General features: G+C 59.6%; 1 protein-coding gene across 4 annotated transcripts; it reads left to right on the forward strand.

Moving 5' to 3' along the window:
• Positions 1-307: 307 nt before the first annotated feature.
• Positions 308-21,543, forward strand: CLUH (clustered mitochondria homolog). 4 transcript variants are annotated; one of them, XM_043478031.1, is made up of 26 exons: positions 308-536; positions 7,847-8,049; positions 8,997-9,168; positions 10,157-10,300; positions 10,503-10,627; positions 10,709-10,863; positions 10,947-11,072; positions 11,340-11,487; positions 11,650-11,742; positions 12,867-13,561; positions 14,253-14,476; positions 14,581-14,685; positions 14,813-14,913; positions 15,666-15,818; positions 15,923-15,985; positions 16,066-16,310; positions 16,490-16,574; positions 16,694-16,847; positions 16,959-17,098; positions 17,913-17,993; positions 18,079-18,204; positions 18,287-18,408; positions 18,690-18,783; positions 18,864-18,998; positions 19,074-19,147; positions 20,056-21,543. In XM_043478031.1, exons 1-26 carry the CDS (start codon positions 437-439, stop codon positions 20,240-20,242), a joined length of 4,050 nt encoding a protein of 1,349 aa, XP_043333966.1. In that variant the 5' UTR covers positions 308-436; the 3' UTR covers positions 20,243-21,543. The 4 variants fall into 4 exon arrangements, with proteins under 4 accessions (XP_043333966.1, XP_043333971.1, XP_043333963.1 ...); XM_043478036.1 differs by having other exon boundaries at positions 14,584-14,685; XM_043478028.1 differs by lacking the exon at positions 308-536 and adding an exon at positions 3,930-4,652 and having other exon boundaries at positions 14,584-14,685.
• The last annotated feature ends 1,105 nt before the right edge of the window (positions 21,544-22,648 follow it).

A 22,648-nucleotide genomic window follows, 5' to 3' on the forward strand; every position in this document is an offset into this window, starting at 1 on the left:
GACTTGCAACAGGAAACCATTGGGGGAGGAGACAGTATGCAATAGCAGTCCTAGACTAGTCTCCACCCAAGGTCAAGGCGCCCGCCCGACGGGCGGCGAACCGCAAGGACGCCTCTCCGTAGCCCCGCCCCTCGAGGGCTCCCGAAGCCTATTTCTCGCCAAAGCCAGGGCGCGTTCCCTTTAAGGCGTTCCAGAAAGTCACGGCGTTGGTACACAGAGAACGAGGCGTGGCATATTTTGTCCCTCGCGGGCCTTCGTGGGCCGGGCCGGGCGCGAGGGCGGGGCAGAGAAGCGGCGGTGGGGTCAAAGGCTACAGCGCGCACCACGTGGGCCGGTGACTCCGTCCTTCCCGCAGCGGCAGCGGCGCGCAGGGCACTTGGGTTAGTGGCGCGGCGGGCGGCGCGGATAGCCGAGGCGAACGCCGGCTCCCGCCGCCATGGTCATCAAAACGGACGAGTTGCCGGCGGCAGCCCCGGCGGACAGCGCTCGGGAGCCCAGCTCGCAGGCCGGTGGCAAGGGGCGGCCAGGAGCGGCGGGTGAGTGGGGCCGGGGCCAAGGGGCAGCCGGGCGGGAGGCTGGACCGGGCCGAGTGCGCGGGTGGGTTTGGGGTGGCGCGGGGACCGCCGCCTTTTCTCCGCGCCTGACCGGGCGCATCTCGCCGAGCCCTCCACCGGGCGCCCCCGCCCTGAAGGTCACCTTCACTGTCGCCCCCGGCTGCGGCCCGGACTTCACACACGTGGGATCCCGGGGAGGGCAGCGGCGGCGAACACACGCGTGCCAGATCGCGGGGACACGTGCGCGCACACGCGGTTTCGGGGTGCGCCGGCTCCGCAGATCGGTGGACTCGGCGGCCCCACCCCCTACTCGCCTGGGCTTGGGGAACTCCCCCGACTGGGGTCACTTGACACTTGCTCCGTCTAGCACCCCCTTGCCGTCAGGATCCCTAGCGTTCCCTGTGCACCCGGCTGCAGCCTTGCGAGTTCGGCATAGCTTGGGACTTCTCACGCTTGGTCTGTGGGAAGATCTCAAGTTGAGGGTGTGTGTTTTGAGAAGGGCTTTCTGTGGTTCATTCCCAGAGGCAAGGCTTTAACCCCTGTTATGCAGACTCTGATCTCCGCCCTGTTAGATGTCAGCCTGGTGGGCAGACTTGGAGCGGGGGATGTCTACCTATATATGGGGGCAAAGCCAAGCTCCTTGGCAGGAGGTAGTGTTTGTGCCAGAACTTGATCATTAACCCGTCTTATTGCGAAAAGTGGGTCAGCCCAGAGTTGCTGTTTTTAAGGCAAAGGTCGTCAGCATGGAGTTGATCTCCCAGCTCTTCCCCGTGGGGACTGTGTGGCATTGACTTTGGGAGTGGCTGCAGTTTTTTCTGGTGGGGACTGCCTCTCTCCCGGGCTTCCTCTGTTCCTTCCATCACATCTTTGACTGCAGCCCTGAGGTCCGGGAGCCCCTTCCCAGCCCCTGGGCTGTCTTCTTCAAATCTTTCTTAGAGCCTCAGGGCTGGGATATGTTCCTCTCTGCCCTGGGTGGCCGTGGGAGTACGGAACTAACCTTGCCTTCCGCTCCCACAACTCTCCTCAAAAGACACTTGTCATCTTCAACTCCCTCCCCAGCTTCAGTGAGTCAGGATCAGAGCAGGGCTAGATGGGCTCTCTGGCCCTGTAACGGGCCACAGCCAGGTTCGTTGGTGGTGGGGCATAGGTACTGTGGCAGCCTTGCTGATTGCCTGAAGAAGGCCAAGGTTTGGGCACAGTGACAAATGCTGATGACTCCAACCTGCCAGGCTTCACCCCAGTGAGGCTCTGTCTGAATCAGTGGAGCAGGCTAGATAAGAGCAAGCTGATTTCCTTTCCAGCAGAGAGACCCGAAGAGATGAAGCGACTTGCCCAAGGTCACACAGCCATTTAGCATTTGGATTTCCATCTCCTGGCCAGATTGCCAAGGCTGCCTTAGCCTGTCCCAGAGGAGGCTGGGAGAGGCATGTGGGCTGGGCTGGGATGCTGAGAACTCAGGGTTCGGGAGAGAGGAGAGTTGGAGAATTTCTCTGAGGGACTCTGTTTGGGGCAACCTGGGTCAGGGGCACATCCAGCTAGCTGTTCATTTGGGGGAAACTGGAAGCCTACTAGCAGGTGGAACATGGGCTCTCGAACCCTCTGGGAAGCTTGTATAGAGCCAGAACTTGAATTCCAGCCAGCCTGAATTTATTCAAAGGAGGATGGGGCTTTTATGGAGACTCTTCCCAACAGACCCTCATCCAGGTTTCTGACCTCAGAACCCAGCTCTGGAAGACTCTTTAGCCTCCTTGAGGAAGTGATTGAGGCCTTTTGTGGAGGGAGCAGGGGGGACCAAGGGTCAGTTGCCTTCTTGGGAATAAAGCTGCTTTTAGGGGTTAAGAGAACAGGCAGGTTTTTCAAGTTCACGGTGGTGTGTCCAGTTCCTTCTTCCTAGGGGAGGATTGCTTGGAGTCAAGGCCGGGAGTGGAGAGGCAGGGGGCTGGCAGACTGGAGAGGAGCTTGGGGGCTTACAGGAGCTACTGGATGGTACCCCCCAGAGCTCTTCTTTTGGGTGGGCCTGAGCAGAGTAGCTCATGGAACACTAGATCCTTCCCAGGCCCTGCAGACCTGATTCTGACCTGGGTGGGGATGGGAAGGAGGCAAGCAGATGCCTACTTCCTTGGGGCCCTCCTTAGACTGCCTGCCCCCACCCCTTTCTCTTGAAGCCCCAGGTTCCTGGGATGGAATGATCCCTTATGAGGCCTTACTTCCTGCCCAGAGCCTCACCTGCGGAGGTTTTGACTGGGGCGGGGCCTGGCCCTGGCACAGTCTACCGAGTGAGGCCATGCCAGGCTGGAGAATGCACACAGGGGCCACTTGGGATGGCTTACATTTCTTTTCTAACTCCTCTCTGCTGCCCATTGGATCCGTTTTCTTCCAGGCTGGGGCAGGGCTGTGCTTTATGTCTTCATTCTGGTCTGGCCAGTGAAGACTTGGGGTGGGGGGTGTGCCATGCAACCCCTTCCCCTTCTGCAGAGGATCACTCTTCTCCTTCCCTACAGCCCACATCCTCAGGGGTGTCCCCCTGGGGTAAGAGGACATGGGTGTGGAGGCTTGGCTATGGATGGAGGAAGGGGATCCTGTTAACCTGGTGGGTGCTACAGCCCAGGGGGTGGCGCTCAGGGCTGGGCTTGGACAGCTGACAGACCTGGTCTTTTCTTGACCTGACCTGGCTGCCTGTTGCCTCTGCAACCTTGGGCAGCCTGCTCTCACTCAACATTCTGGAGTCTCAGTTTATCCTCAGGTGAGATGGGCTGGTCGAGCTGATGGAGGGACCTGCTGTGAACCGGGCCTAGAGTGAGCCTTGGCTCTGTGGTAACCAGGATGGGGGTGGTGGAAGCAGCTCCTCAGGGGTCATTGCCAGGCTGCCCCACCCCGCCCTCCTCTCCAGAGGGTTAGGGCGTGTTTGGGGAGGGTAGTGGGAGCAGAGGGGCCCTGCCTGGCGCTCTGTACCTTCCGCTCAGGGTGTGCGAGCCAGAAACCCTTGGTGGGGGCTGCAGCGATCTGGGGGCCTGCTGCGTGCCAGCCCTTCAGGGCTGTCTGGACAGGACTGGAGGGGAGGGAAGGGGCCCGAAGAGGCCTGGCTCCCCGCCCCCACCCTGGTTAGTATGGATGCCGGAGCAGCCCTGCCTGGGCCCTGGCAACAAGTCAGAGGCCCTGGGAAGGCGCCCTGGCGAGGCTGGGCATGTTCCTTCTCCACCGCCGCACGGCCTTCGGTCTCTTGCTGCCAGCTCTGTTTTCCCCAGGGGAGAGACTTGGTTTTCTCCCGGCAGCGCAGGGGCTGCTGGGAAGGGAATTCGGAGCCTGCCAGCTCCTTGGTGGAGCTGGAGGCCGGGCCCCGGTGCAGTTGTCCTCTGGGAGTCTGGGGGCCCCTCGGCCCTCCCCCCAGAACTGGTGTCTCTCAGGAAGGGGAGAGCTGCCAGGTCACCTGCAGGGGGCAGCGTGAGCCAGAGGCCCCCGCCGGTCACTTGACCCGGGAGGAGGCAGGCAGGGCACTCAGCGGCTGCCAGTGGACAGGGGGCGGCTACCTCATGGCCTGGGCCCGGGTCTGCGCCAGCTGTTGCCGGCAGCTGGCAGAAGCAGTCCTGCCCACCCCCACTGGGGTTGGGGCAGAGGAGAGGACCCCCTTGCTGGGCCCTACTCCTGCCAGCCAGTCACCAGGGCCCTCGATCTGGAGGGTCCCAGGTAGCCCAGACGCTGGGTTCTCCCGCCCCACAAACTGCTTCACCAGCAGTGACCCCCTTTGGGGGGGATCCAGGAAAGCAGGCCTGAGCCCTGGTGGCAGCTTTACCCGGGGTCCTGGAGCCTCCAGGGCCTCTTGGCCCACAGCCGTCCTTCTGGCCGACCTTGAGCAGGATGCAAGGCAGGGGGAGTGTGCCCTTCCCAGGGCCGCCCCGGCAGGCCTGGCCCCGCTGAAACCCGAAGCCAACCAGAGCTCCAGCCCAGGGCTGACCAGCTGCATGGGGGCCAGGCTGGAGGCACAGCCCGGAACGAGGGACACGGGCAGTGCCGGGCCTGAGCCGCAGAGCGGGGGGCCTCGCTGCCATGGAGGTCCCGTGAGTCCAGAACCCAGGAGGGGGCGGCGGCCGACCACACCAGGTGGGCTGTGGGGGCAGTGAGCCAGTCTCTTGTGGGGAGGTCACTGGGCCTTGATCCGGCTATAGGGAGACCCTCAGGGTCCTTTGGAGGAAAGAGGAAGGGCAGGACGGGCTGTCCTTAGGGGAGTGGAGGCCCCTGGAAACCAGCCACATGCCTTTGAAATCTGGTAGGGCATTGCGTGCCCCCTGGGGGGCAACCTGGTGTATGGCGCCTGCCTCCTGGGCAGGGTCCCTGGGCCAGGGAAGGGGAGCGGGAGCTATGACAGCCCTGGCCCTCCTCTGTCCTCCCGACCCGGACTCAGAGAGCACAGGATGCCTGTCTGGGCCCAGGTCTCTGCCTTCCCACTTTTGGGGTCTCAGACCTCGAAGCGGCTGTGCCATGCTGGGCTGGGGGCCCCCTCATCCTGAAGGCTGTCAGCCAGCACAGCCTTTCTCAGGGACTCAGTGGGGGGAAGGCCGCCTCAAGCCTGTCACGTCTCTTGCTGCATTTTGAAAACTGACCAACCACCACCCATCTCCCACCCCCCTGTTCTGTCTGCATTGTCACAGAGGTGGCCAGGTTCTCCCTTCCGGGCTGGCTGCTCACTTTCCGGGTGCTGGGAGTCACCGTGCCTGGGGCTGTGGGTTCACTCAGAGGAGAGGTTCTTGTGGTTCTTTGGGGGAGGAGGATGGGACTGTATCTGAGTGCCTGGCGGTTCTGTTTATCACTAAGTTGAGGGGACGCGGTAAGAGGGAGTGGCTTTTCTCCACGTCAGCACCCCCCCCACCCCCACCTCGTGTGCCCTTGTGTGCCAGGCTTATCTGGACTTTCTACCCTTTCCCGAGGCGCTGGTGGGTCTGGGTAGAGCCCACACAGCTCTGTGGAGATGTGCCCCATCCCTGCTCCTCACGGCAGGGTAGGGATGAGGAGGTGGAGTCCAGAGGGGATCGCTGGGGTCCGGAGCAGACCCAGGGGAACAGGTCTATCTGGAGCTCAGAGATAAGCGCGGGGCCAGTGTGGCTGCAAGGTGGACCCGGGAGGGAAGGCCCCGCGGGCTGACGGGGCACCCAGGCAGGCCTCTGTTGTGCTGGAGGGCTTCTGTGAGTTCCTTCTCTGCTCCCCAGGGTCCGGGTAGGGGGTCTCCTCTGTTCCCCCTAGTTCCTGGGGGAGAAATGGAAGGTGTGGTCACCTGCTCCTCTTCTCCCCACATGTGAGTCCATTGCTAGTCACAGATGTTAGGCTTTTACAGTAATTAATTCATTAGTTCAGTGCCTTTCTGTTGAGAGGGCAGGAAAGGAGGAGGGAGACAGAGCTGCTAGTGTGAACAGCCACCCCAAGTGCCGTGGGACACTGTTGTCAGGAGTCACTGGTCGGACTTCCAGGAAGGAGGTTTATTTCACCTGGGCCTTGACGGATGAGTAGGAGCCTGCCAGACGGAGTGGCATGTATGGGGCAGCACACCAAAGCACAGGTAGGAGGCAAGATGTGTGGCCTGTTCTGAGATTCCTGAGTAGTTTGGGGTAGCTGTACCTTGATGGAGAACGCAGGAGCTGAGAGGGACTTTACACCCAAGACGTTTGGATCCTGTAAACAGTGGAGAGTGTTAGGACATTCTAAGTGGTACCTTTTTATTGTTTTTGAAAGCATCAAAATGGCTGTGTTTATTTGATTCTGTGGGTTTTCATTTACTCATATTAACCATTAATTATGCAGGTTTACCATTAATTGAAACATTTTATGTTTTTACTATGGTCACATTTAACATCAACTTAAAAAGCACTTTATTTCAAAAAGCGATTATCTCTAGTGACCAGAATTTCATTCGTGGAAGCACAAGTGTTGTCTTTGGATCACATTTAAGCTACTCATCTAAGGATATAGTCATACCATGAAAATGAAGATTACTAGTTGATTTCGAATATAAAATATGAACAGTTTACAAAGTTGCTTGGAGAATTTGCTCCCTACAGTCTCAGGGTCCTAGTTTTCTCAAAAAGCTCCTCATACGTTTTTTTTTCTAAATCATACCCTAAAATAAACACTAGTTAAGCAGTTGTGTCATACAGTAAGGAAAGTACAGACTTATAAGGAAAAGGTTAAATCACTTAATCCTGCTCAAGGAAAGCCACTGAATCCTGGGTCTTTTAGTCTTTCCACTGGCAAAGATGTAAATGTGCATATACACACATAGTTAGGACTAGTACATATACGAGGTGTTTTTGTTTTTGTTTTTTAAGTACAGTTGACTTTCAGTGTTAAGGGTTTAAAAAAAAATTTTTTTTTATTGCACTGGGTCTTCATTGCTGCTCGCAGGCTTTATCTGACATAATATGTAGCAGGCTTTATCTTATAGGCAGGGGCTACTCTTCATTGTGTTGCACGGGCTTCTCACTGTGTTAGCTTCTCTTGTTAGTGGAGCACAGGCTCTAGACGCACAAACTTCAGTAGCTGCAGCTCACGGCCTCAGTGTTGTGGAACACGGGCTTAGCTGTTCCGCAGCGTGTGGAATCTTCCGAGACCAGGGGTTGAACCCGTGTTGCCTGCATTGGCAGGCGGATTCTTATCCACTGCATGACCAGGGAAGTCCCTGCGATTAGGCTGGAGCGTGGTGGGGGGCATTTGCAGAGCAGGGGCTGGTTTGTGGAAGATGGTAAGTTCCACACTGATGAGATGAGTCTGGCGAGGCCTTGGGGATGGCCACACATTGAAAACCTGGATGGAAGCCTGGATGGGTCACATGAGCCGTGAGGTGGGAGGGCATTTGGAAGCACAGATAAGGGTGAGATGGAGATGAGGAGTAGCTGGGGCCCGGGACACCCACAGCGGGACTGCAGGAGAAGTCGAGCTGGACAGGAAGGGACCAGAGTGTCCATCAGGGAAGAGGGGGGAGTGAATGTGGGGAGGGTTGTTGAAGCCACTTGCATTGGTAACTCTGGGAGAGTCGACTGGGGGGCCTAATTACATGGATGCCAGACGGGGGTCCTGAGGAGAGATGGGAAGCAAGTGCCCGGGTTGTGGAGGGCACAGGCAGGAGCCTGCAGGTGGCCAGAGAGGGGTTGCCGGGAGGAGTGGTGTGCCTGGGGTATGGTGGGCCTGGCACAGGGCCAGGTCTGGGGCGGACAGGCAGACACCATTCTGTAGGGCGGTGCCCACTCTGGCTGGACGCCGACCTCACCAGCAAGGCCCATCTGACTCAGCCCCCTTGTCCCCTGCAGAGCTGCCTTCAGTCATGCTGTTGAATGGGGACTGCCCAGAGAGCCTGAAGAAGGAAGAAGGGGCTGCGGAACCGCCCCGGGAAAACGGGCTCGATGAGAACGAGCCAGGAGAAGAGACCACCGGACAGGAAGTCATCGTCATTCAGGACACAGGCTTTTCAGTGAAGATCCTAGCTCCTGGGATCGAGCCCTTCTCCCTCCAGGTAAGATAGCGGAGGGGTGCGGGGGGCCGGGGCCTGTGAGGGGGGATGAGGATGGGGTCACAGGCAGGAAACTGAGGGTCCTCTGCCTTCCAAGGTCACTCACGTGGTAGACATGGGAGTCCAGGTTCAAACTGTCACCCCACTGCTAGGGGCTAGATCCCAGCTGGAACTGCCAGCCATGTCTAGGGAGGGATACAGTGGCTGGGTAGTGCTGGGGTCCCAGGGCTCCCCAGCCTTGGGTACGTCAACTCTCTGGCTGGAGTTTGACTATCTGCTTGAGAAGAGGAGAGGTTTCCCTGGTGGTTCAGGGTTAAATCTGCCTGCAATGCAAGAGACCCTGGTTTGATCCCCTGGAGAAGGGAATGGTTGTCCACTCCATTATTTTTGCCTGGAGAATTCCATGGACAGAGGACCCTGGAGGGCTACAGTCCATGCGGTTGCAAAGAGTCAGACACAGCTGAGCAACGAACACTTTTACTTTGGGAGGAGAGAGGTATTGGGCGTCTCCAAGAGCAGAGCCTCCCCAGAAGTCTTGCAAACTGACTCATTGGGGAACCAGATGAGGCCTCTTGCATCTTCTAGACCCACAGGCTTGAGCCCCAGGCTATACCTTCCTGAAAGGGGAAGTCATAGGGAGGAGGCAAGGTGGCTGTTTTCCTTTCCTTGTTCTTACACCTCTGCTCTGTTCAGAGTCTGCAGGAATAGTTGAAGCCTGTGGGTAATGAGTCCAGGCTCTGTCCTGCACATGTATGTACACCCTGCACACACACACACACACGCACACAGGTGCAGGTGGGCACAGTACTTAGGGGCAGGGCCTGGACTTTAAAATAAAAGCCACAAAGGGGAAAACGGTATTTGAAGCATTGATTTTAGGGACCCAGGTACTTTGGGCTGGGAAAACCGGTATGTTTTCACCAGGGTGGTGGGGGCCTTCTCCCTGGCAGGTATCCCCCCAGGAGATGGTGCAGGAGATCCACCAGGTGCTCATGGACCGTGAAGACACATGTCACCGCACCTGCTTCTCATTGCACCTGGACGGCAACATGCTGGACCACTTCTCAGAGCTGCGCAGTGTGGAGGGGCTGCAGGAGGGCTCGGTGCTACGCGTGGTGGAAGGTTTGTCTGGAAGTCAAGCAGCTCCCCAAGGAGGGGACGGGACACGAGGAGGCGGGGCCAGGTGGCACTCTCCCCATCCCGCCCCTCCCGCTGGCATCTTGGTATCTCTGTGTCATGGATGAGCATGTAGAGGCTTGGGGCAGTGTTGGACTTGTGGCGACAGGACAGGAGCAGAGGTCTGCTTCTCTGGTCCTCTCCGGCACACCCTCCAGCTTCAGGGGTTAAATATCAGAGTCATGATTTAAAAAAAAACAAAAAAACAGTAGCAAGCAAGTGCTTGAAATCTGCCCATACAAATTTTATAGCGATAAAAGTTCAGTCTCTTAAGGAAACTGAAGTTTCATGGTTCGTGAGTAGGAAAGTCAGGCCCCATGTGGAGCAATCAGCTGGCATGATGAGGCTGGTCTATTTGTTAAAATAAAAAAGAAAAGATCCCGTAAACTTGGGTTACCTGGGGAGAGTGGCACAGAGGTTCCAGGCATGTCACCCAAAGTTCGAATGTGGGGGAAAAGTAACTCGGCTGTGCCCAGACTTATCCAATTACGGGTCCTCCCACCTGTCTCTGAAGAGCCTTCATTATGATTTCCTGAAACGTGAGTTGGGGAGCAAGGTTGAGTCCTGTAAATCCTCTGGCTGCCCTGGGGGAGGGCTGCACCGGGAGAACTGGACTGAGCCTGTGGGGACAACCTAGCCACGGTGACACTTGTGGACAGAGAATTGGGGCTTCTGTGGGCTACCGTGGCCTGTGTGCACTTCCAGAGGTACTTCTTGTGCCCTTTGGCAGAAGGTTCTTTGCAAACAAGGATCCCTGCTGATAGACAGATATGTGTGTGGAAAGCAGATTTCCAGCCTAGGTGTTCAAAAGGGAATCTGCAAGTGAAAGCCTAAAATTGAAAATCAATGCTACCCCTGCTTGTGCTCAGGCCGACTGCTCTCTGCTGGGGAGGCTGTTGCCCTGGTAACGCCCTGCCCCTCCGCCTCCTGACAGAGCCGTACACAGTGCGAGAAGCCCGCATCCACGTGCGCCACGTTCGAGACCTGCTCAAGAGCCTGGACCCCTCCGATGCCTTCAATGGGGTTGACTGCAACTCCTTGTCCTTCCTGAGCGTCTTTACCGATGGCGACCTGGGAGGTGCAGGAGGCGTTGGGGATGGCGGTTGGGCAGAGGGGCTGGGAGCAAGTTGAATTAGGGTGGGTGAAGGGGGCTGGGGGCCTCAGCCTTCCCACCGGAGGGAGGTGGGGCCGGAGGCACCCAGGCCCGGGCCACTTGAGCTGGGGAGGGTGTTGGCCCCCCTGGGCCGTTGTGTGCTGACCACCAGCCTCGGGTCCCTCAGACAGCGGGAAGCGGAAGAAGGGCTTGGAGATGGACCCCATCGACTGCACACCGCCCGAATACATCCTTCCTGGGAGCCGGGAGCGGCCGTTGTGTCCTCTGCAGCCCCAGAACCGGGACTGGAAGGTGGGAGCTGGTCTCTGGGGATGGGGGCAGGGGACCACCCACCAGGAAGCATGGCCTGCTCACGCTCAGCCATTGCCGCAGCCCCTGCAGTGCCTGAAGGTGCTCACCATGAGCGGCTGGAACCCGCCCCCTGGGAACCGCAGGATGCACGGGGACCTCATGTACCTGTTCGTGATCACAGCTGAGGACCGGCAAGTCAGCATCACGGCTTCCACCCGGGGATTTTACCTGAACCAGTGAGTACCTGTGCAAGCCCATGGGGAGTCTGTGGGCAGCCGCCTGGGGGGCACGTGGCACAGTGATCACCCTCTCTCTGCAGGTCCACGGCGTACCACTTCAACCCCAAGCCTGCCAGCCCCCGCTTCCTCAGCCATTCCCTGGTGGAGCTGCTCAACCAGATCAGCCCAACCTTCAAAAAAAACTTTGCTGCCCTGCAGAAGAAAAGGTAGTGCCTCGGCCTGTCGGTCCCTCATCTCCCAGGGTGGGTGACCTGGACGGCCTGGAATCTAGCACTTCTGCCCTAAGAAGCTGGGCCCCCAGCATTTCAGAGCCTCCCACCCGAGGCAGCAGTCCTGGGACAGGTGGCTGTGCGCCCCTGCTGGACTCTCCAGGGACAGAGCCTTAGTGAGGAGATGGTGTGGCCTCGAAGAAGGGGCCCAGGGCAGAGCTCTGGGCTCATTGCGCCACCCCATGTCCCCTCTGCTTGCTGCAGGGTCCAGCGCCACCCCTTCGAGAGGATCGCCACCCCATTCCAGGTGTATAGCTGGACAGCGCCCCAGGCGGAGCACGCCATGGACTGCGTGCGGGCGGAGGATGCCTACACCTCCCGGCTGGGCTACGAGGAGCACATTCCCGGACAGGTGCCTGCGGCCATCCCCGACTCCTCTGTCCCTTCCCCTGTGGGGCCCAGGCTGGGTTCTCGGTGCCTGTGGGGCTGCACAGGGTGGCAGGGGGCAGGACTGCCCCCCGCAGGTGGTGGGGGCTCAGGCTGAGCTGGCCTGTCCCTCCTGGTCCCTCTGCAGACCCGGGACTGGAACGAGGAGCTGCAGACCACACGGGAGCTGCCTCGGAAAAACCTGCCTGAGCGACTGCTGCGAGAAAGAGCCATATTCAAGGTGCCCGTGGCCCCTGAGACCTGACCAGCAGCCTCAGGCCCTCCTGCCACCTCCCCACTGGTTTTCTGTGGTTAAGAGGGAAGCTGGATCAGGGCTTCTGTGGATAAGGGCCTTCAGAGACCTTCCAGGTCATTCTGCCACTTTCTGCCTCCCAGCAGACAACCCCAGCTCCTTTTTCTGGCCTCTCTGAGATTTAGAGTCTGGGGGTGGGGGTTGGGGGCAGGGAGCCACCTCCAGGATGGGCTAAGTGATGCCCACTTTACTCCCAACACAGCCATTTGGGGACCTGGGCACACGTGTCTTCCTGTGATGTTCTCAGTGCTTTTGCTGACAGAGATGAGGAAAAAGCAGTACTTTCGGGGGGGGGGTGGGGTGGGGAAAAAGCTTTAAAGTCTCCCATAATTTTACTAGAGATGATAATGGTAAAGAAATATAAATGTTCTGGGTGCTCACTTTGCCAGAAGCTGGGCCAGGTGCCGTGTAGGCTTGTAATTTCCCGGACACCTTATAAAGGACGATGGCTTTTTTTTGGCTGCACTGCTAGGCGTATGGGATCTGAGTTCTCCGACCAGGAATGGAACCCATGCTCCCTGGAGTGGAAGCGTGGACTCTTAACCACTGGACCACCAGGGAAGGCCCCTGAAGGTTGATACTTTTATGTCATCTATAGACATGAAGAAGGATGTGACAGGTGATCCAGCAGAGATCACCTGGCACATAGTTGGTGGGTCCCAGACCCACGCAAGTCCTCCTGCCCCCTGTAATCACTGAGCTCTGCTGTCTCTCCGAGTATTTGATCAAAGTGAAAGTCGCTCAGTCATGCCCAACTCTATACAGCCCATGGAATTCTCCAGGCCGGAATACTGGAGTGGGTAACTTTCCTTCTTCAGGGGATCTTCCCAACCCGGGGATCGAACCCAGGTCTCCTGCATTGCAGGCGGATTCTTTACCAGCTGAGCCATCAGGGAAGTCATAAATGTTACATTTTTTCCGAACTGGGGTTTCTGGCGCTTTTCCAAGCCTGAGAAAACTTCGTCCCGCTTACCTCCGCCAACCCCGGGTGAGCTTGGCCAGGCGAGATGAACGCACAACGGCTCCCTCACCCTCTGACCTCCGACCCCCAGGTGCACAGTGACTTCACGGCGGCAGCCACGCGGGGCGCCATGGCGGTCATCGACGGCAACGTGATGGCCATCAACCCCAGCGAGGAGACCAAGATGCAGATGTTCATCTGGAACAACATCTTCTTCAGCCTGGGCTTCGATGTTCGTGACCACTACAAGGACTTCGGCGGGGACGTGGCGGCCTACGTGGCGCCCACCAACGACCTGAACGGCGTGCGCACGTACAACGCGGTGGACGTGGAGGGGCTATACACGCTGGGCACGGTGGTGGTGGATTACCGCGGCTACCGGGTCACAGCCCAGTCCATCATCCCCGGCATCCTGGAGCGGGACCAGGAGCAGAGTGTCATCTACGGCTCCATTGACTTCGGCAAGACGGTGGTGTCGCACCCGCGGTACCTGGAGCTGCTGGAGCGCACGAGCCGGCCCCTCAAGATCCTGAGGCACCGGGTGCTCAACGACCGGGACGAGGAGGTGGAGCTCTGCTCCTCCGTGGAGTGCAAGGGCATCATCGGCAACGACGGGCGCCACTACATCCTGGACCTGCTGCGCACCTTCCCCCCCGACCTCAACTTCCTGCCCGTGCCGGGCGAGGCGCTGCCGGAGGAGTGCACCCGCGCCGGCTTCCCCCGCGCACACCGCCACAAGCTGTGCTGTCTGCGCCAGGAGCTGGTGGACGCCTTCGTGGAACACAGGTGGGGCCGGGCCGGCGGCTGCAGCCTCGGGCAGGGAGGGCGGTGGTGGCGTCTGACCCCAGCCGGGGGAGGCTTTGGGAAGTGAAGAGGAATGATCTCTGGGCCCATCACTGTGGCATCCAGCTCCCCCACACAGACACCCAAGAGCTTCATGTAGATGAGAAACTAGCGAGACTGGTGGCTTTCTACTGAAGTGGTGCTGTTTCCTCGAGAAGCATGTGGACATCTGCTTAGGAGTTTTCGAACCTCCCAGTGCCATGGCCCTGGGGTGGGGGAATACAGGTGGGGTCCCTGCTGTTGGCGGTCAGTGCTTAGGGGTCAGCCCGTCAAAAATGTCCCATGCCAGGAATAACTCTCCCTCTCAAAATGCTAGTGGGGTCCCTGGTGTGCTCAGGAGCCCTGGCCTGCGTGGTGAGCCAGCCCCCCACCCCCACATACACACCCAACTGTCTTCCTATCTAGGAAGATCCCTATTTTTGCTGTGACCTGCCGAAACCTGGTAGAATGGCTGGGCTGGCACGCATGCATGGACACTTGCTCCTTGGACAGGACAGGACGTGTCCCTGGCACCAACATCCTTAACCCCAGCAGGGCAGGAGCTGGGGCCTGGCTCAGGTCCTCCCACAGCCAGCAGGAAGCTCCTAGACGCTCCTCTCCCATCCCCTGCTCCACCCCACCCACTGTACCCCAGGTATCTGCTCTTCATGAAGCTGGCAGCCCTACAGCTGATGCAGCAGAAGGCCAGCAAGATGGAGAGCCCCACGTCACTGGAGAACGGCGACGCCCCATCCTCGGAGTCCAAGCCTGAAGACCCTCCAGCCCCCGAGGCGGGAGGCGAGGAGGAGGGCAGCAGTGCTAGTGGCCTGGCCAAGGTCAAGGAGCTGGCGGAGACCATTGCCTCGGACGACGGGACAGGTGGGGCTGCTGGGGGAGCCCCAGGCCAAGGGAGGCTCAGGCTGCTACCCAGCCCCCATCCATGGGGGAGGCAGAGCAGCCCCTAACAGGCTTTGTCTTCACAGCAGACCCTCGGAGTCGGGAGGTGATCCGCAACGCATGCAAGGCGGTGGGTTCCATCAGTAGCACGGCCTTCGACGTCCGCTTCAACCCTGACATCTTCTCGCCGGGTGAGTGGTCCTCAGGGACCCCGGTGCTGGGGGCCTACTTGCCTCCCTGAGTGCTGCTGTCTGTCTGTCTGTGTGGTGCCTGCCTCTCTTCTGCTGGCTCACACCTCCTTGCTCTCCCCGCCTGCAGGAGTGCGCTTCCCCGAGTCCTGCCAGGAGGAGGTTCGGGACCAGAAGCAGCTGCTGAAAGACGCTGCTGCCTTCCTGCTCTCCTGCCAGATACCTGGCTTGGTGAGGGTGGGGTGGGGCAGGGGGGCACCGGGGGCGGGGGCGGCGGGGGTCACAGGCTCTGGGGCCTCATTCGCCTCTGGGAGCTCATGGAGCCTTTGCAGGAGTGACCTACGCCTCCTGACCTGCGAGGCAGACAGTTCTCGTTCCCAGCAGAGGGCCAGTGACACAAAGGGGCCAAGGCAGGCATCAGTTGTGCCCTGGGTGCCCTCCCTTGGGGGCTGGCAGCGGGGGTCTGGTCCTCCAATGTCCCCGTGTGAGGGGATGGCAGACAGGGCGTGGGAGCATCTTTACCCGCCCCCACCCCCCAACAAGCTTGGTTCGGAGTCCCTGTGTGTGTCCAGAGGGCTTGCTCCCCGCCGAGGCAGCCCTGAACTCAGGTGTTGTGCTTGTCCCCCGATCTCTGAGCTGAGCCTGCCGTGCCCACTGCTCCAGGGCTCACGAGGCAAGGCTCGTGACCCTGCTCCTTCCCGTGCCATCACAGGGGAGCCTTGCTGCCCCCTCATTGCTGCTCCCCGCTGGTGGTCCCAGCAGTCACAGGGGTGACAGTGGCCTGAGCAGAAGGCCGGGGATGAGAGCTCACATCCTTACTGCTTGCATCCTTTCTCTCCTTTCCTCTCCCTGACTGGGAGCAGGGAGTCTTAGTCCCTTCCTTTCTCAGGGCCCCAGAATAGCAGGAGCCCCCATGGGAAGACCCAGGGCAGGAGGAGGTGGAGGGCCTGGGCTGGGGGGGCCTGACCTGCTGCAGCCCGCAGGTAAAGGACTTCACAGACCACGCGGTGCTGCCCATGGACGGGGCCACGCTGGCCGAGGTGATGCGCCAGCGTGGCATCAACATGCGCTACCTGGGCAAGGTGCTGGACCTGGTGATGCGGAGCCCGGCCCGCGACCAGCTGGACCACATCTACGTGAGTGCTGCCCGGGGCGGCTGAGAGACAGGGGGGGGCAGGGGGCTGGGCTGGAGGCCTGGAGCCCAACCCAGACACCCCCCTTTTTCTTTGAACCCATGCAGAAAATTGGCATCGGAGAGCTCATCACCCGCTCTGCCAAGCACATCTTCAAGACGTACCTACAGGTACTGCTGCTCCCCCCAGCCCGGCTCAGGGAGGTGTCCGGGGAGCCCGGGTGATGACAGTGGTCACACCTCCCTTGCAGGGGGTCGAGCTCTCGGGGCTCTCAGCCGCCATCAGCCACTTCCTGAACTGCTTCCTGAGCTCCTACCCCAACCCCGTGGCCCACCTGCCCGCCGACGAGCTCATCTCCAAGAAGAGGAACAGGAGGAGGCGAAACCGGCCTCCAGGGGCAGCAGATAACACAGCCTGGGCCGTCATGACCCCCCAGGAGCTTTGGAAGAACATCTGCCAGGAGGCCAAGAACTACTTTGACTTCAGCCTCGAGTGGTACGTGAGCGGGTGTGGCACTACAGGTCTCCGGCGGAGGAATGGGAGAAGAGAAAGGGGCAGCTGCGGGAGACCACTTGCTTGGGGAATTGGGAGAGGGGGCCCAGTGCCTAGGGGCTCGGGTGGAGGCGGGCAGACGGGTGCTGGGCTGCTCGGGCCCACCCTCCGCTCCTCCCCAGTGAGACAGTGGACCAGGCTGTGGAGACCTATGGGCTGCAGAAGATCACGCTGCTGCGGGAGATCTCCCTGAAAACTGGCATCCAGGTGGGCCGGGTTTGGAGCATCCTGCAGGGTCCCCGGGGCCTCGGGTGAAGCTGGTGGGGCAGTGCTGGCCACGTGAGCCTGGGCTGAGGCTCCCTGTGGGTGTCGGGCGGGGCCCCCAGATCCTGCTGAAGGAATACAGCTTCGACAGCCGCCACAAACCCGCCTTCACGGAGGAGGACGTGCTCAACATCTTCCCCGTGGTCAAGCACGTCAACCCCAAGGCCTCGGACGCCTTCCACTTCTTTCAGAGCGGGCAGGCCAAAGTACAGCAGGGTGCGTGCCAGGTGCGGCCGGCAGGGGGTGGGGGTCGGGGGGGGGGTGGAGAGGGCCCCCCCAGCTCAAACCCAGGCCAGCCCTGACCTTCCGCCCCCGGGTGCCCTGCAGGCTTCCTAAAGGAGGGCTGTGAGCTTATCAATGAGGCCCTGAACCTGTTTAACAACGTGTACGGGGCCATGCACGTGGAAATCTGTGCCTGCCTGCGCCTGCTTGCCCGCCTCCACTACATCATGGGCGACTACGCCGAGGTGGGCTTGTGCACCTTCTGGGGGGTGGTCAGCTGGGCCCCGGGTTGTGTTCTCATCCTCCTGGCCCAGCAGGATGAGGGGGTCCAGGCAGGTGGAAGTGGAGCCCTGTCATCCCAGAAATGCTGCTTACCTCCGGGCCCCCCCAGGAGGAGCAGGTGGAAACCCTGGGATTTGCTTGCTCTGCCTGTACATCCCTCCCCCACCCCCCAGTTCCGCCTGCCCCAACAACTGTGTCCTGCGGAGAGCTGCGGTGCCCGTGGACACAGTGGGAGTGATGCCAGGGCCTTCCTTCCCTTCACAGGGACAAGCAAGGGGCACATTCTCACTCAGTACCTTGTAAGCGCCCTGGAAGCCGCTCAGGGACTGTGCTGTTGGCTGTACTGTCCTGGGGCCTGGTCGTGTTCACCTGCCTTGTTAGCCCCGGGGTTTGAGGCTGCCTCCGGTGCGGGCACACTGCAGGTGCTCCACTCGTCTCCAGCCATAGGACTCCTTTTTTTTTTTTCACCTGTATATGCCTCCTTGTCTTAGTATGAATATTTTATTTTTAGTAACTTTAGATTTGTATGCATATGTTTGCATAGACTAAGACAAGTGTTTTAAAATGTGAAGCAGCCTCGGGGTGGGGTGTAGACTTCCCTGGTCACAGCAGCTGGATTTTGACCACTTCTTTGCCTCCTTGGTGCAAAGTAAAAATAGAAATTGCAGGCAGAGATGAAGAGGCCTGAGCTGCCGAGGAGGCTCATGGGCGAGACAGACAGACAGACGGGGTGTGGGGCGGTGCCACCTGGGGATGACAGCCCCCCACCTCTCCCAGGCCCTCAGTAATCAGCAGAAGGCCGTGCTAATGAGCGAGCGAGTGATGGGCATCGAGCACCCCAACACCATCCAGGAATACGTGAGTCGCCGCCGGGGGCGGGGGCGGGGCCGGCGCGGGGGGCGGGGCCGGCGGCCGCCGTGACCCGACTGCTCTGCCCCGGCAGATGCACCTGGCGCTCTACTGTTTCGCCAGTAGCCAGCTGTCCACCGCCTTGAGCCTGCTGTACCGCGCCCGCTACCTCACACTGCTCGTGTTCGGGGAGGACCACCCTGAGATGGCGCTGCTGGACGTGAGTGCTGGGGAGGGGCAGCGGGACTAGCCTCCATCCCAGGGGAGTGGGAGCTGACCAGGGCCCTCCCGACTGCCCCCAGAACAACATCGGGCTGGTGCTGCACGGAGTGATGGAGTATGACCTATCGCTGCGCTTCCTGGAGAATGCGCTGGCCGTCAGCACCAAGTACCACGGGCCCAAGTCCCTCAAGGTGGCCCTCAGGTGAGGCTGTGCTGGGTCAGGGGGCAGGGAGACCCCGGGCCACAGGGTCCCAGAAAGCACTTGAATCGAGGGCGGGCGCGGGATGCAGCACTCTGCCATCCATCTGACTCCTGAGGAACTTTCTCTCACCTTCCATCTCTTCTCTGAGCCCTGGACGTGGCTCTTACCCCTGGAGAGGTCCCGGAGTGGGATCTCGAGCAGCCCGCACACGCCCCCATCAGTGCCCACCGGCCCGTTCACGTCCCTCCCTCGCCCCCACCCTGCGCCCTGCCGCCCTGCAGCCACCACCTGGTCGCCCGGGTCTATGAGAGCAAAGCCGAGTTCCGCTCCGCGCTGCAGCACGAGAAGGAAGGCTACACCATCTACAAGACGCAGGTGGGCCAGGGCCGGGCGTGAGGCGGGGTCGGGGGCGGGGCTGAGGGCGGCCCTCATCTCTTCCCGCCCGCCCCTCGCAGCTTGGCGAGGACCACGAGAAGACCAAGGAGAGCTCCGAGTACCTCAAGTGCCTGACCCAGCAGGCCGTGGCCCTGCAGCGCACCATGAACGAGATCTACCGCAACGGCTCCAGCGCCAACATCCCGCCCCTCAAGGTGGGTCTCCGAGTGGGGCTGGGTGGGCTCCCCCACTCCCCGGCCTCGGTGGCTCATGCTCCCCGCGCCCCTCAGTTCACAGCCCCCAGCATGGCCAGCGTCTTGGAGCAGCTGAACGTCATCAACGGCATCCTCTTCATTCCTCTCAGGTGAGGCCCCATTTGGACGTTGGCCATTACTTTCTTGGTTTGTTAACTACAGGATTGAGGTGGCTCATACTGAGAAGTATAGCCCTCAGTGACTCCTTCCAGAAATACTCTGCATTATGTCGCAAACACAGATCTGTCATCTTTTTTCCCCCCTTAAGGCACAAAATTGTAGCAAACCTGGCACATAGGTATTTTTCTCCTGCACTTAATCAATCTTGGCGATCATCTCATGTCAGTATGTAAAGAGCTAATGGTAAAGAACCCACCTGCTAATGCAGGAGACTTTAAAGAAATGCTGGTTCAGTCCCTGGGTTGGGAAGATCTCCTGGAGAAGGGCATGGAAACCCACTCCAGTGTTCTTACCTGGAGAATCCCATGGACAGAGGAACCTGGGGGGCTACAGTTCATAGGGTTGCAGAGTTGGCCACCACTGAAGCTACTCAGCAGGCATGCAAAGAGCAACTTCATTCTTTCTCTGAGCTCCTGCTCTGTCAGTAGGGACGTGCCTCAGCGCTGAGCCCTGGAGGGGTCCCTGTGCAGCTCTTACACAAGCAGCAACAACCCTGCCCTCGAAAGCCCCTTGTCCCATCTCCCTCTCACCTGTATGGGGCCTGGGTTTGGTCTGGTCAGCTTTAGGGCATTTACAGCAGACCTGCTCCACATTGCAGCTGTGTTCTGGGTGTGATCGGCGATGGGAGCGGCCAGAGTGCACAGGGTTTAGGCTGGGTGTGAAGGCTGGATGGGAGCCAGGCCTTCGCTGGAGGCTGGCAGGTGTGTGGAGTTCTTACTTTCACTGCAGAAAGTGCAGAGCCTAATCTTGTCCTAAGTTGAAGCAAAGCCAGGAAGGTGACGGAGGGAGGGCCTAGGCCCACCCTGATGCCCACCCTCCGCCCCATCCTTTTACTCAGCCAAAAAGACTTGGAGAATCTGAAAGCTGAAGTGGCGCGGCGGCAGCAGCTCCAGGAGGCCAGCAGGAACAGGGATAAGGCCGAGGAGCCCATGGCCACTGAGCCGGAGCCCGCGGGGGCCTCAGAGGATGCGGCCGCCCAGCCCCCAGCTGCCAAGGACCCTTCCTCCCCGAGCTTGCAGGGGTAGAAAGGGAGAGACAGACGGACAGTCAGTCAGCTGCCCCCAGTGATCCGGACTCCAGGAGAAGGTGGCACGCCCTGCACATCAGGAGAGGAGTCAAGTCCCTCTTCCTCCACGTTTCCAACCCCATCCCCACCCCCAGCATCCTCCTGGGACCCAGGCCTGCCTGAACCCCGAGATGTTCTTGCACTGGTTCAACGAATACACGCTGCAGAGGCTTCATGGAAGACATGCGAGCGGAGTGTGTGGGCATCAGTTCCCAGCTGGGGGACAGGTGCCTCTGCGGGTCCCCGTCCTCGAGCAGGTGTGTGCGAGTACGTCCGTGCCCGCGAGTGCCCTGACCCGTCCTTTCTGACTTGTACATAGCCCCGAGCCGGTCCCCAGTGCGTGATGCGCAGATGGGCTTTCTCAGGTCATTTGTACGTGTGACATTAAGGCTGCTGCTTCTGCCACTGCCCCTGGGGCCGACGCGGCTCAAAGTCCAGGTCCGAAGCCAAAAAGAGGGGCGCTTTCCTGCGTCCCGGGATTGAGGGGGCGGCCTGAGCTCTGTGGCAGGGCTGGAGGCCTGGGGAGCACTTTAGCTTCATGGCGGGGTGAGGGCCGCAGCAGCTTTACTGATCGTGGTTGGGGCCTGGCCTGGCTGTGCTGGGGGTGGGGAAAGGGGTGGGCAGGGGCAGTTCCCCAGACACCCCTGTGCCCAGCCCTGGCTTGTCGGCCCCCGGCCACAGCAGGAGGTGCTGCCTCCCGCTCCCTGCACCCCAGCTGGGGCTAACCTTGGGGTCTAGTCTGAATGTATTCTCCCTGTTGAACCTCAGCTGCCTAACGCACAGTGGGGGTGGGGGTGGGGGGCTAGGGGAATTAGGGCTGAATCATGGATCCTGGCGGAAGAGTTACAAATACAGGAGTGATTACTTGGTGGTGGAGCCTAGCTCCTTACCTGGACCTCGGCCACACTGGCACCTTTGACAGAGAGGAGCCCTGGGGGTGGCAGGGAGGGCCCTGCTGAAGGCTGCGGCCCCCATGGGCCCCAGCTCCCCCTCTGCCGCTGGCCTGTGCTGCTTCTCGGCTGGCTGGGGGAGACGGCCATCCTTCTGAACTGGAGGGAGCTGTCCCCGCGCTGGGGCCTTTGCTTGGTGGCTTGGTGGGGAGCTGCTTATGGGAATGGTCTGTCCGAACACCTTGTTTCAAAGGGAGTGGGTGAGAGCTAGCAAGCGAGGCATCCCCACGGCTGATCAAGAACTTTTTCTTGTTTTTAAACCATCACGTCTTCATTTCACATTGGAATAAAGTGAGTTTTTGAAACCTGCTGTCCCAGCCTCTCCTGCGTGTTCTGTACCAGTCTTGTTCGATGGTGAAGATTATTGCCAGAAGCAGTACCTAGTAAAAAGAGTTGAAAGCTCTTTAGGTCAAATTCAGGGTTTTCCTTATAATGTCACTTAAGTGGGAGGAAGGGGGTGGACAGAGCCACAGGCGCCCAGCTGGGGCTTGCCAGTCTGCTGGTGACTAGACCTATGGCAAGGGCACATGGATGAACATCAGAAAGGCAACAAGGAGACTGTCTCCTCTAAAGAACTCTGTGGTGCTGGCTGGGGTGAGGGGCATTTCCAGGTGAGGCCCCAGGCCCTGATAGGCTGTTGCACACCTAACTGGGCATCACCCTTGTCCCTGCGCTTGTCAGGAGGACTGGGCGCCAACCCCAGAGGACTGGAGTAGAGGGATGTCTGAAGTTTGCCATCCTATGTAGGCCCTTTAGATCTAATGTCCTGGGGGGAGCAGAGCCGGACCTAGGTGGGCTTGAGGGACAGGACCTGTGAAGAGGAGGGAAGGGTTGTGGGGAGACCTGTCTCTAGATATCTACAGCCGTAGTTCTGAGCAGACAGGCGCGCAGCCTCATGTGGAACTCGAATGCCTCTTTGAATACGTGGAGACTGCTTTGTATGTGACATTATGGAAACAAAAATTCCGGTCTGGATGTCTGTTAGTTTTCTTGAGCCAGCTGGAGGACATCCATGAGATTTCCTCCTAAGCGCTGCTTAGCGATGCTCCCTCCCTCCCGCTTCCCACCCCTTTACAGTCTCCTGGTTGTGTTCTAAACATGCGCCCCTTCTTGTAGCCTTCATCCTGTGAACACTAGTCATGTGTCTCACAGCAGGTGAACGTGGGGGCATCAGCTTGTAAAAGCTGAGAAGGGATCAGGTTTAATTATTGTTGTCCAGTCACCTGAGAGGCCCATTTTTCATGGTTGATCCCTTAAGCTTATTAGCGATGGCCAGTACCTTTGAGAACACAAATGACAAGGGGCTGTTTTATACAGGACAGAGAGGTGTGGAATCCACCCTTTCTCCTACTGGTTGACAGTGATTTTTTGAGAAAGGGTGAACAGTGGCATCCAGGAAGGGTTAGGGTGAGAAC

Source organism: Cervus canadensis, chromosome 1 (assembly GCF_019320065.1).
Source record: "Cervus canadensis isolate Bull #8, Minnesota chromosome 1, ASM1932006v1, whole genome shotgun sequence".
Lineage (NCBI taxonomy): Eukaryota > Metazoa > Chordata > Mammalia > Artiodactyla > Cervidae > Cervus > Cervus canadensis.

Bases quoted from the DNA above. Each gene is read 5' to 3' on its own strand.
- CLUH (XM_043478024.1), top strand. From the start codon at position 4,085: ATGGCCTGGGCCCGGGTCTGCGCCAGCTGTTGCCGGCAGCTGGCAGAA. The intron at 11,488-11,649 runs GTGCCTGCGGCC...GTCCCTCTGCAG, and splicing joins AGGAGCACATTCCCGGACAG to ACCCGGGACTGGAACGAGGA. The intron at 14,477-14,580 runs GTGGGGCTGCTG...TTGTCTTCACAG, and splicing joins TGCCTCGGACGACGGGACAG to CAGACCCTCGGAGTCGGGAG.